The 14,557-nt window shown below is 38.1% G+C and overlaps 1 protein-coding gene across 4 annotated transcripts in view; it reads right to left on the reverse strand.

Annotated features, from left to right (window-relative positions):
- Positions 1-6,252: 6,252 nt before the first annotated feature.
- The window catches only part of Prkaa2 (protein kinase AMP-activated catalytic subunit alpha 2), a 75,035-nt gene continuing 66,730 nt past the window's right edge, over positions 6,253-14,557 (reverse strand). For all 4 annotated transcript variants that reach the window (XM_021200108.2, XM_029539581.1, XM_029539580.1 and 1 more), the window contains 2 exons: positions 13,109-13,235; positions 6,253-12,730 (listed from right to left, as the gene is read on the reverse strand). In XM_021200108.2, the coding sequence (XP_021055767.1) occupies positions 12,492-12,730; positions 13,109-13,235 (366 nt within the window). In that variant the 3' untranslated portion in view covers positions 6,253-12,491. The remainder of the gene's footprint in view (positions 12,731-13,108; positions 13,236-14,557) is intronic.

A 14,557-nucleotide genomic window follows, 5' to 3' on the forward strand; every position in this document is an offset into this window, starting at 1 on the left:
GCAGGAGGAGCACCAACACAGGGGACGGGGAGATGAGAGGGGCAGGAGGAGCACCAACACAGGGGACAGGGAGATGAGAGGAGCAGGAGGAGCACCAACACAGGGGACGGGGACATGAGAGGGACAGGAGCACCAACACAGGGGACAGGAAGATGAGAGGAGCAGGAGCAGCTCTAACTAAAATTCTGTTTGAAAATGCCACAACAATAACTAATACTTTACATGATGGGAGTCCAAGGAAATTCAGATCATTAGAATATACTTTTACAACTTATATACCAAAAGATCTGGGGAAACCGATATATCTCATGCAGCTACAGGCTACCATAGGGCAAGCAAGGAGAATCGACAACTGAAACAGATACATGACAAGCAGTGAGGCTAAAATGATAATAGTATCTCATATAAAACAACAACAAAACCAAAAACAAACAACAACCACAAACAGGCCCGAAGGATTCCTTACTGGACTTACTAGCTTTTAAAGGATGCATGTGCTCCTCAAGGCATTCTGGCGAGCAGAATGGTACCAAACCCATTTTATGCAGCCAGTATTAGCCTGATACCAAAACCACATAAAGACATAACAAAATAATTATAGGCCAATCTCCTTAATGAAAGTAAATGCAAATTTTTCAATAAAATATTGACAAACTAAAATCAGCACATATAAAAAAGATAATTCACCATGATGAAATTGATTTAATTCCACTGTTCATAAAGTATGCAGATCAGCAAGTGTAATACATTATCATATAAATAAGAATTAAGGACAAAAACCATATGGTCAATCAGTGGAGGATTTGCCAACCTCAACATCATCTACATGCAAAACTCTGAAGAAACTAGGAATAGGTAGAACATATCTCAAAACAATAAAGAATAGATACATCAAACCTATAGCCAATATTATACTAGATTAAAAAAAAAAAAGCATTTTCTCTAAGTCAGGATCACAAGAGGGCTACTTTTGTGACTATTATTTAATTTAGTTTTCAAAATCTTAGCCAGAGCAATAAGGCAAGAGAAAGAAATGAAACGTATACGACTCGGGAAGGAAGAGTCAAAGCATCCTACTTCGTAGATGGCATGGCCTTATGCTTAAAAGACTCTGAGATGCTCAGAGGATGAGGACACTTGTACCAAGACTGACATCCTGAGTTCAACTGCCAGAACCCGCATGATGGAAGGGGAGAACCCACACCAGAAAGCTGTCTTCTGACATCCATGTCAGAGCACTATGGAAGAAGCACATGGGAGCATGGTGGCAACCATGCAACTCTCACACATACTGAATAAATAGTTAGCGTAAAATATGAAAAAGCCTAAACAGATCACCACAACTCTCACACATACTGAATAAATAGCAATCGTAAAATATAAAAAAGCCTAAACAGATCACCGAAACCTCTTACTACTGATAAATACTCTCAGCAAAGTACTAGAATATAAAATCAATAACCTTCTTATATATCAATAATAAGCACTCTGAGAAAGAAATCAAGGAAATAATTTTATTTACTAGAGCTACATATATACATATACATATAAGCAAAATATGGACTAGAGAGACCTCAGCAGTTAAGAGTACTGGCTGCTCTTCCAAAACACCCACGTGGCAGCTCACAGCTATCTATAACTCCAATTCCAGTGGATCTAACACCCTCACACAGACATACATGCAAGGAAAACATCAATGCACATAAAGAGTCTTTTTTAAAAAGCAAAATATATTGGAGGAAAAGCTAACAAAAGAAATAAAAGAACTTTAAAATGAAAAATTAAACACCAAAGGAAAAATTAGAAAAGACACCAGGAGACTAAAATATTTGCCATGTGCATGGATTGCCAGAATTCATATTTTTAATGTATCTGATTTTGACAAGGATGTCAAAAACAGTTTGGAGCAAAGGCCACTTCTTCAACAAATAGTACTATAAAAAGTTGGATATGTATAAGCAAGAGAATGAGAATTAATCCATCTGTCTCACTCTGTATAGAAACCAATTCAAAAATGATCAAGCACCTTAATATAGGACCCAGAATCTGAAACTGAGAAAAAAACAGGTTTATGATAAAGGCCCAGGCAACATCTTTCTGAAAAGGACTCCCATGACTCAATAAAACTACCAATTGACAAATAGAGTTACAGGAAACCAAAAACATCTGCACAGCCTTCCTTTACAAAACTATAGGCTATTGCTACTGCCATTGGTAGCCCCACAAAGGTAGTAGACAGTAAGTCCCTATTTGTTGAAGATGCCATGCACTTAAACTGAGCAGCTCCTGAGCTAGAACTGACCCGAAAGCCCCCTCCCCGAGGACTAGCTTTTATGGTATCAGAAGACACCATGAACGCTTCCAAAGCAAGGAAGCAACAACAGGCCCACCTAGCAATCATGCCTATGAAGCCCAACAACTACCTGCATGGAGCAATAATCCTAAGGGTACAGTAGTGGTACACACACCTTGATAGTAACCAACAGTTCTCTAATTGAACTTAAGATCTAGTACTGGTACTGGAAAAGTAGCCCACTTCCCAGGACTAGTGAAATCATGGATCCTGGAGAAGCTACAATCACTCTACTAGACCAGCATACTACCTAATGTCTAAATATTTGTCCTCATACCCACACATAAAAGTAGAGCACACTCCTCATCAAGGAAATTATTCTTCATAACAGATGGAGACCGTTACAGAAAACCACACCCAACCAAAAGGCAGTTATAGAACCTGGTCCTAAAATGGATACATCAACAATACAACTCCTGATTCTAAGATGCCCACAACACACTGAGAAAAAGATGGAAAGATTCCAAGAGCCAAAGGGATGAGGAGTTTGCCCTGAGATTGTGTCATCTAGGAACATCAGAAGCTACAACCATAAAGTCTCATCAACAGGAGCTACACAAGGGGAACAATAGACATGCTAATGTGAACAGAAGTCAGGGTCGGGAAGCCTCAGTCCTACATAAAGAACTACAAGCAAGCAAGGATTGAGAAAAGTGGGAGAAATGTCCCCAGGGAAGAGCACACCAACTGGTCATCTCAAACCAAACGTCAGCCCCGAAAATATATACAAGAAGTAACATTATTCTGGCTGAGGTGGTTGTATTTATGTATTTAAGAATAGACACACACACACACACACACACACACACACACACACACACACGTATACAATATGGATTCATGAAAAGAAGCCATGAATTTAAAGAGAGCAGGGAGGGATACAAAAGAGAGTTTGGAGTCAGAGAAGGGAATGGGTAAATGAAAAAAAGAAAGAAAGAAAGAAAGAAAGAAAGAAAGAAAGAAAGAAAGAAAGAAAGAAAGAAAGAAAGAAAGAAAGAAAGAAAGAAAGAAAGAAAGAAAGAAAGAAAGAAGAGAAGAGAAGAGAAGAGAAGAGAAGAGAAGAGAAGAGAAGAGAAGAGAAGAGAAGAGAAAAGAGGGAGGGAAGGAAGGAAGGAAGGAAGGAAGGAAGGAAGGAAGGAAGGAAGGAAGGAAGGAAGGAAAGCAAAACAAAACCCTTCTGCACAACAAAAGGAACAATCAAGTAAAGATAGCTCACTGATGGGGAAACTGCCTCAATAAATCTGACGAAGGATACTATCTGGACTGTATAAAGAACTAAAAAACTAAATATCCCCATTCTGAACAGTGCAAATGGGCTAATTAAATGGACAAACACTTCTCAATCCATAAAGTATAAATGGTCAATAAACATTTTTAAGAGGCTTAACATCTTTAGCGGTTAGGAGAGTGTGAATTGAAGCACAATGATACGGAGAACTGCTACTATTAAGAAAAGAACTAGCAACAAATGCTAGGGAACGTGTATGGAATGCAGGGAGGAGAACCCTGCCCAGTGTGATAGAAATGTACATCCGATGCAGCCACTACAGAAATCAGTAAGAAGATTCCTAGAAAAACCTAAAAAAGGAATATGAGATGATCCAGCTCTGACTCCTGGATATACATACAATCCTGACAGATGCTAAGTCAACACCCCACAGAGGTGCTTGCCATCCATGTTTAGGCAGCCCTACTCAGAATACCTGTCAGTCAAGAATTGAATGTAAAGAAAATGTGATGTGTGATGTGAGTGCGGTTTTATTCAGCCAAAAAGAGCTAGATTACTGGATATGGAAAAATGGCTCCATGGTCAGAGTACTTGCTCTTCCAGAGAACCCAGGTTCTGTCCCAGCACCCTTGGGCCCCAAATCATCTGGAACTGAAGCACTTGGGGTCAGAAGTCTTTCTCCAGCTTCAATAGACCCCTAAAGACACATGGCACACACAGGGCACAGACACATACACATGAGCCTGTAAGAACAAAACTATGCTATTTTCAGGAAAAATGGCTACAACGAGGCATCATATTAAGCAAAATAAGTCAGACATGGACAGCTATCAAGTTTCCTCACATGGATTCTGGATTTTACAAAGACACATAAAATTATATGTGTGTGAGTATATAAATGCATATGCCTTGAAAGTAAAAGCAAACCTGTCTAAAGGAATGAAGAAAAACAACAACAACAACAACAAAAACCAGCAGGAAGAGGGAGACAGGAAGAGTAAGAGGAAACATGGTCAAAGCACATTACACTTACATAAAAATAACTTCGAACCCATCATTATGTACAATTAATATATCAACGAAGTATTTGTAGTTTAAAGTAAACCGAGGGGCTGAGGACGTCACTTAGGTGACAGACTCCTTACCTTGCACGTATGAGACTCTAGGTTTAATATCCACCACAGCATAACATGAGAACGGTGGTGCATGCCTCGAATCCCCACGCTTGGGAGGTAGACACGGGAGAATCAGAAGCCTCAGGTCACTCTCGACTTCACACCAAGTCCAAGGGAAGGTCAGTTACATGAGATCCTGTCCCAAAAAACAAACAAACAAAACAAAACGAAACAGAGGTGGAGAAGAAGTGGGAAGGAGAGAAGAGGGGGTATAGGGAAGGAAGACCAAGAGGAGGAAAAATAATGCGAATAATAACAACAACAAATTAATAGTAGTGGATTTGTGTTTAGTCACCTGAGAGAACCCAAGTATGCCCATGGCACTTCCAAAGAGTAAAATAATAAAACTGTGCTAAGTCCTGAAAATTGTGGCAGTTTGGTATAAAAATGGAATACCCAGACATGGCTCAGGTAAAAAACTATAAAGTGTGGGGGCTGGAGAGATGGCTCAGTGGTTAAGAGCGCTGGCTGCTCTTCCAGAGATCCCAGGTTAAAGTCCCAGCACCCACATGGCAGCTCACGTGCATCTGTTACTCTACCAGTTCCAGGGCTCTGACACCCTCACACAGACACACATACAGGTAAAACACCAGCGACATATATATATATGAAAAAACTATAGTGTACAGTAACAAAGACAATGTGAGCAATGATGGTGTGAAATAGTCAACGAGTCCCAGGCAATTTCTTTCTAAAACAGCTTTCTCTTAACTGGAACACAGAATATTAGCCTAATTACTTATAGAAACAAAAATAGCTTTCAAATTAACTAGACTTTAATTTGATTTTGTGGAAAATGCAGACGCGCAATTAGACAGGCCACGTTCCTCTTGTGTTTGTTGCCAAGGAGTTCCATACGAGTGCAAACATTAATCAGAGAGAACCTCACATAGGAAATGCTATGCAACTCACTAATCTTTTCTATATGGTTACTGAAGATGAATCCTTTTCACCGATCATTGAACTCACAAGAATGTGTAACAAATAAAACTAAAATTATAATCTATAGTTACTTAAATAAAATCACTGTGAGTCTTCTGGTTTCTGTTCTGAAACTGATTATAAAAAGTAATCCCAATTTCAATAATTTAACGGTGTTTTTAAATAGAGACAGATGTACTCTGGCACTGTGTCATATATTATGGGACTATCTTATAGGCTAAGAACGAATGCATGGTGCCCCTGAAAAGCAAATCAAATTATTACTATTCAGTAATACACTACATTATGATCATGGATACAACCTAGTATCTGCCAACGTTCAGTCTTATTTTTTACACTAAAAAAATCACTATATAACAGTTAAACATGATGTAAAAAAAAAAAACAAAAACAAAAAACACAACCATTCCTACCAAAATAATATCAAAATACTATCCTTCAAGGTCATAGTTCATAACAACTTCAAAATGAACACTCAAAACAGTACAACCATGAGTAGTTGTGAACAGTTTTGACAATTGTATTTTGGTACATTAAGGCAGCTTCAGACAACATTTTGAATAACAATATTTATTGAAACAAAAGACAGATTTGATATTTAAACATTTGAGGTTTTCAAGAAAATTTTAAGTGTCTTACAGTAAGAACACTATGATTTGTGAAACTGTGTCTTAAACATTCTCAGCACTATGCCCTTATTACATATGACATCTAAAAACAAGATACTCATTCTACCATTATCAAAGGTGTCTAGTTAAAAAAGGAAAGATTGACATTGAAGATGGGACTCTAAACCCCTACTTAGGGGCTTTGAAACAGCTTCTCACACACATCTGTGAGGTAGGTTATTATCCACATTTTGTACAAGAGAAAACTACACAAGGTTACATAACTTGTGCTGCTATAGTAACAAACAGGGAATTAGATCCAATTAGAACCAGTCCTTAGCTTTGAATTTCTTTCCTTTATAAACTTTAAAATATAAAGACTGCTAGTAATTGCATTCATTTTAAAAGCATAAGAAGGCAGCCAAATATTTTCCCAGGTGGCTTTAAAAAGTGAAATAAATGAAAGAGAAAACGTATTCAGTGAAGAACATCACTGGTGATGCTGTGAGGTTTATTCGAGTGGAACTGAAAGGGCAGAGCAAACCCTGTGACCGTCTGTGGGAGGGACAGGTCACAGAAAACCCAAGGAACGGGAGAGGGGGTTGGGGGGGCAGACTTTGAACACGTTCACTTTGACTCTGCAGTTATTTGAGAAGGCACCAGGTACTCTTTTTTTGTGTGTGTAGACAATGGGTCTAATGTCTCTTTGATTCTGGGAAAATGTTCTCCGTTTAAAAAAAAATGGGCTTCAAGTGTGGTAACAAACCTTATTTACAAGTGACTTTTAGCTGTGAAAATGCACATTCAGACTAGCAGGAGGAAAATAACAATGCAATTCTTTCCTTGGAGGCTTCGGTTCTCTTTGAAAATTTAAATGAACACAAAGTAGCAAACCTTGAATTAAAAAAAAAAAAATTGCTGTAAAAACCTTATTTTTTAAAAAGTCTGTCCAAAAATTTTTTTTCATTCTAGGACATTCTAAAAATGCTTAACTATTTTTTTTTTTTTAAAACTGGAAAGAATATTATACCCTAGAATTTCCTTAATTGCACTTTAAATATTCTTGAATTTACCCACCCTGCTTGTTCAAATAATCATGAATTACCTCTATAAAACTTGAACTGCTTTTAGCCATAAGCTAAAAGTTACTAAAAGTCGCACGCGGTCACACCTAGCACTGCTATGCAAGGCTGGCGTAAACATTATTATTGGCTCACAAAATACAGGCCGGCGGTCTGATAACCTTCTGGGTGGGACCTGATTCTGAACAGGCTATGGCTGAAGAAGTTTAATCAAAGCTCAATCCAGTCTAGACTGTGGACCTACTCCTCATGCTATTACTGTTTAGTAGCATCAACTGCATCATAAATATTCAAGGAAAGGCTGATAAAGCTGCCGCTGCTAACTTGTTTGCATAATACATATGTATATATACACATGCATATATGCATGACTTAAAAGCTCATTAACTTAAGTTACATTTCCAAGTTTAAAAAGGCTTGGTGAATGTCTATCAAGCCAATAGTGATTAGGTAGCTCAGAGAGACACACACTGTATAAAAACAGTGTCATTCCTCCCCCCCCCCCCGCAAAAAAAAAAAACCAGTGTCATCTCGTTTATGCACAAAATAAAAAATTGCCAAAATGAAATTTAGATAAACCTAATTCAGCTAAGAGTCACAAACTGTGATCATTCAGATAGGACTAGGGCTAATTTCCCTCTACAAAGAGAGACTGTACTTTAAGAATCATGTAAATAGGGCCAGGGGATTTAGATTGAAGTTAAGCACTTGCTTCTTACATGTGAAGCCTGGGTTGAATCGCCAGTATAAAACTCCCTACACCAAAATCATAAATACAATTTCAGAAAAAAAAAAATATGTCCTAGAGATTTTTCTGGATTTTAAGCACCCTCAATAACTTATAAATACTTATAATAAAATCAATATAATCATAAATATTTCACGAAATTACATTTAGTTAGTGCAATCAACTAGCTTTTATAATTAGACTAACTACATTCAGTTATAACTACTATATGTCATACCAGGACTTACAAACAACACGCCAGTATTTATTTTTATTACTCGACTATCAGATGTTTCATAAACTCTTTCTGTTCAGCCCAGAAGATGATCAACTGCAGAGAGCCTGCTTACTGGACTGGGTACTGCAAGGGGGCACTAGCAGACCTGGAAATGCATCGGCCCCGCCACTTCTACCTAGTAGTCATCTTCTAATGAATGCTAAATCCACGCCAGGTTTTCAGTTTTGCATTCCAGTAGTCCAAGTAGTTATGGTTTAGTATACCTTTGAAATGCCTCGGACTAAAAAAAAAAAGAACACTCATGCTAGCAAACAAACACATCAAATGTGAACACTCACACTCATGCTCTGAAGAAGTAACAAGGCAGGACACTCCAGAGCTCGCAGGGACGATAGCTCTGCATCCATCCCTTTCATTTAGGATTTTAAATTGAGGCCAAGTCCAAGATCACACTTACTATACACATAGCCTTCATCCAGAGTTTTCAACAGAGTTGCCAAGAACTACTAAGCCATAATCCCTACTTAAGCCCCAGGGGACTGAAGGACAGCCAGCTTGTCAGACCGAACCAAACACAAAGCAGAGGAGGCTAACGTGCAGTCTCACATTTACATATGAGACCTCACCCTGGGAGCGACCAGGCAGATCTGTGGTGTCTGTGGTAGGTATGTTCCAGGCTGTTAAGTCTTATAAACATCAGTGTGGGGCCCACATTAACTAAGCATGCTTACATGTTAGGAGAGACTACAGATGAAGCAGTATATAAAAATCTGATTCAGTTGTTTATGATTATTTTTCAAATTATGTTTCATTTCATCTCAAGTATTAAATTTGTGTTCCCTGAGTACAAACTACCTAAGGAAAGAGTAGATTCAGAATTAAGTAAATATCCTTGAACACCTACTTGCATAAAGTAGAGAATTACTGTGCTACATATACCCAGTTCGCTAGCACAGAAGGTCTTAATGTTTCTGCTTAGATTAGGCTCCTAGCTTCTATCTGCAGATAACCAGATGTTGCAAGGGCCTTTACAAGAGTTCTTGATCAAAACAAAACCCTAACCTATGAATGGTTTGGTTTTCTCTCTCCCTGTAAATTTGAGATAGCTTCAATTTTGGTTTTTTAAATAAAAGGACTTAGAAAACGTTCAGTGGCCCTTGAAAAATGAATAAATCTGGCTTGCTCTCCATGAAGTCACAACAGAAAGCCACTGGTCTCTTACTCTTCTGGTTTTCCATAAGTAACCTTGTCTATGACTTTTCAGTCACCCTCTAAGGGAAAAAAAAGAATAGATGTTCTACCTAAAAAGCATCATATGATTAGAAAAACCAGCATGTAGTACAAGCCCCAGACTCAGGATGAACCTATGTGCATGGTCAATGGAGCAGTTCTGAATTAGCATCAGGCTCTGGGGAAGAGATGTTACTCACTGTCACTAACGACCACACTGTGGCGCTCACAGACAATCATTTCTCATATTTTCTTATGGGGTGCTAAGGTTTCTTTATCTTTCTAATTTGAAACAAGGTCTTGCTATCTATCTAGTCCTTAGGCCCCCACGTATCTTCCTGCCTCATACTCCCTAGTCATATTACAGGTAAGCAACCAGGCTCAGCAAACGTTTTAAAAGAGTAAACTCATTTGGGCAAAGTAGGGTTTTGCAGTTATGTGGTTTGTTCTGTTTCTGAAAGACTGCAAGTCTTTCGTGTTCATAGTCACTGTCCTCTGCAAGGTGCAATGTATTCCAAACTTATTCTGTGGGATTTCTATGTTTTAGGAAATACTATTTTGGAAACAGATGGACTCCGTTTGTGAGACATAAATAAGGCCCACATCTATAACAGTTATTCTCCCTAGGATCCAAGAGGATAGACTGTTCTAAACTCAGTATCTACCATACCCATAGCATCGACTGAAAGGTAGGAACTGTACATTTGCAAGGAATTCTTTCCTTCTCTATTGCCAAGAGCAGCAAACCCCTATGCTGTGACAAAACTCCAGCCTTTGCTTTTCGAGATGAGTCACCGAATTCTCTCTAAAAACAAGCTTTCTCTATCACCTAGATTCATTAAATGTCTTAAAATGCTAAAAGAAACAAAATGACCTTCAGTTCTCCTGAAATTCACAGGTAACTGTCAACTGGGTATTTATAATACTGGAATGAATAAGACAATAGTAAATAACTTTTAGTTCTTGAATAGCATCATAATCATTCATATAAAGTCATTTAAATTCACTAGACTAAAAGCCTTCTGCACCCTCCTGCCTTTATAACTGTTGTGGATGCTGTTATTAGAGGTAAGGAATCCAAACAGCTCCTTATTTCAAGGTCTTCCATGCCATAATTAGGCAAACATTATAAGGTGGTCTCTCCCTACCCCACAAACAAGGATACATACACATTTAGAGAAGTCAAAATTATGCCACATTCATAAAACACATTAGACAAACCAGGACTAAGTTTGGTATTAAAATAACTACTCAAATTACCATCTACTGCCACAAGATGGCAATCTTTCAAAGATTTAACTTAAGGTACCTTAAATTGTACACCCTCCTTCTCAATCAGTGGGCAAAGATTCTTTTATTTTACTATTGAGAAGTTGGAGTGATAAATATTGACCATCTTTTTAAAAGAACTACAAAGTTATCTGACATGATATGATGCAAATTCCTGATTCAAAAAGCTATTTAAAGATAGACAAACTTGTCTTCTGGAATCGCATGAGAAACCTGGTCTAACAGTCTCATCTGCTTCTTGGTAAGTAGAAAATATACTACTTTTGGTGAAGAGAAACCTGTCAAGGCAATGTTGCTTTTTGTTTTTTGTTTTTTCAAGAGCTTAATATTTTCTAGGGTGAATCAGATCAATGATTTTTTTAAATTACAACATAAATACAATAAATGAATAAATAATTATTAGATAAATTACACATAATTTAAAATACTTTTACCAAAACAACATAAAATCAATTAACTTTATCTATCCTGTAATATAGTGTTTTTTTCATCTTAAATTAAAAAAAAAAAAAACTTGCACAAAAAAGTTTGGTTTTTTTTTTTTTTGATTAAAAGCACTGATGTGTCAATACATATGTATATATATGTAAACAACACATATACTTATTCCAGGAGAATATACTTTTAAATATTTAAGGCTTCCCTGTCCAATCAGGTTCAACAGTGAAGGTCACAGCAGATCAAGCTTTGGAAGCGTACGAAGACGCGATGGCCAAAGCAAAATTTTGAACTAAAGGATTAATGAGAAGGAAAAGCAATGAGCAAAACAGAGGCTCCTGAGGAAGACGGAGGGAGGAGGTGGCATCAATAACAAATGTTAAGGGAATTAGCAAAGACCCCAGAGGGCCATGACTACCAGCCCACCCCTCAGCTACCCCAGTCTCATTAACACAAAACAAGATCATAGAGTAGAATTTTCTTTTAAGAGACTATTGGTATTTTGCTTGTCTCATTGAACTGTGTACTAATTTTGCATGGTTTTGTATTGCTTGGTGGTGGTGGGATTTAACTAGGGGTCTTGCACAAATGTCAGGAAGCTGGGAGACTAGACTCCTATTATCAGAAACACGATCTTAATGGCTAATACTAGGCAGTACTTGCAGAAAGAATTTAAAAGACTTTGGTTTCTAATATTTAGGGAGACAGGATTTTCAGATTTCTACATTGAAATAATATTTCCCTAACAGTTATTCTATATCTTGATCATCTTGTGCAAGAGTGCCCAGATGGCTGAAGTTTAGGAGGTGAACTGGATTTACGTACACTAAACATGAAGGAAGGAGGCCCACCGAACCACCCCTACCTCAGCTGGTTCATCAGTGAGGTGTGCTTGTCATCTGTAGTGAATTCACAGGTGTAAGTTAACAAACGCCACCAGCACTCGTCCATTACTACCTATGCAAACTTGTCATAGGCACAGTAGAGTTACAGAGTTCTAAGAATAAACAGAATGCCGGATTTCTGTGTTTTCGGTGATTTCAATAACACTGCATGTCACCTGGGAATGTTCACACCAACTTCTATTGCAGAGCATGTAATACCGAGAGTGAGATAATAATTTAAAGAGTGTATGTGATTTCACAGTGCGGTGACAGAAAGACAGACCAGGGGTGGATTATCAACGAGCTAAAGCAGTGATAAGACTGGCGCACATTTCAAAAAAATCCATGGTGTGACTGCCCAGGCGCGGGGAAGCCGAGGACAAAGTGCTGCCAGTCAAAGAACCAGTGAGAGAGCCAGAAAGGGAATGGTTCTCAGCTGTGCTGGAATCAAAGCTTGACCGTGCTCTGTGGAGGCCCGCAGCAGAACAGGAGCGCTGGGGTGTTGAAGAACCAGACCTCTGCTCAACCACCTCATCTGAAACGACCAAAGAACAGTAAACATAGCAACAGCCGAGTGAGCCAGTGCTTACCCACGTCCTCCCCTGGGAAGATGCTGCAGGAGAGAGGGAAGTAACCGATCTGAGCAAGGAGCTGAGGAAGGACTGTGATGCTCATGATTTAGAAGATGCAGCATTTATAAGGAAATGAAAGGGAATATGCATACATCTGAAAATTCCTTACATCCTTGGCAATTTATTGCCTGCTAAAACCATAGGTTTGGTTTACTTAAATTTCGTTTAGCTCTGCTTTAACAGTGGAGGACCCACCCACTATGTCTTTGTGATGATCTTAACACTAGGTCACATTGTGCCAGGTTTTACTTCTCAGGACGCGTTCCTGCTGGCCTCCTTACCATCGATGCTTTTAAAGTCCAGAAGATAGCTCCGACTGTCTACCAGGTAAAGCTGTAAGCTCATTTTCACATAGTTGCCGGTCACTGGGTTTTTTCTTCTTACTCGAAGATGGTATGCATTCACTACCTAAAACGAGAAATAAATAAAAATTTAAAACTACTACCCAATGTCTCCCATCTTAGCAAAGAACATCAAAAGCAATGTAGGTGAGAGAGAACTTATGGTTGACTCCTCTATGTTACAAATAGTTTGATATATTTAATCCCACTAACAACAGCATTTGTTAAAAACTTAGATCCTATAGTCTAGCCTTTAACTCAGATATGGATCCTTTCTAGAATATTAATAATAATCTTAGTTGCCTTTTCTTCAACCATTTTGAAGGAATAACCAAGAACTAAATGTTAGTGGTTTACATCAGGTAGAGCAATAAAACCCAAATACCACGGTACCAGCAGATGATGTCACTACCTTTTAGAAACAGAAATCTGAAGCTCAGATAAAGAGGATTCTGGGTCTTCAGAACATTGGTCAAATTAGTTTCTAAATTCTTTCCATGGATATTTGAAAAATATTGGCATCTCCTTTTATTTACATATTTATATAGTGAGACGGGGTCCCACACTGGTCTTAAATATATAGACATTCTCCTGCCCCAGATTTCATTTCTGAAGTGCTACTACAGTCATGAACCACTATGTCCAGCAAAATTTTTTTAACTAAATAAAATAGCTTCAGAAAAAGGAGATAGGCTTAAGTTTAAATAAATGTTAAGTTTATTTAATCATGTAAAATAATACATGAAAGCATGTTAAAACTGATGTATTAAAATATATTGAATATTTATATGATAAATTTGAACTTTTTTCTCCTTAATGACTCATACAACAAAACCATAAGTCATGTATCTGGAAGAGGACAAGTAGGGAAAAGCTGGGATACCGGGGTTTGGGGAATAAGAGAGAGTTGGGAAAATAGCAAGAATTCATTTTATACATGTATTAAGTTGCTAAAAACTAAAATAGGCCTGTTGTGGCACACGCCTTTAATCCCAGCACTTGGAGGCAGAGGCAGAAGGATCTTTATGAATTCAAGTCCAAACTGGTCTACACATGAGTTCTAGGATAGCCACAATGACATAGTGAGACCTGTCCTATCTTGAGGAAGATAGATAGATAGATAGATAGATAGATAGATAGATAGATAGATAGATAGATAAAAACACATCCATCTTCCTAAAAAAAAAAAAGAGCAACAGTTAAAGGGATATCTCATTTTTTAAAATGTCCCATATATATTCAAATAGAGTTAAACTGCAATGAAATGCTAAATTGAAAAGAAAGTAAAGGGCCAGGCGTGGTGGCACATGCCTTTAATCCCAGCACTCGGGAGGCAGAGGCAGGTGGATTTCTGAGTTCGAGGCCAGTCTGATCTACAGAGTGAGTTCC

Source organism: Mus pahari, chromosome 6 (genome assembly GCF_900095145.1).
Source record: "Mus pahari chromosome 6, PAHARI_EIJ_v1.1, whole genome shotgun sequence".
NCBI lineage: Eukaryota > Metazoa > Chordata > Mammalia > Rodentia > Muridae > Mus > Mus pahari.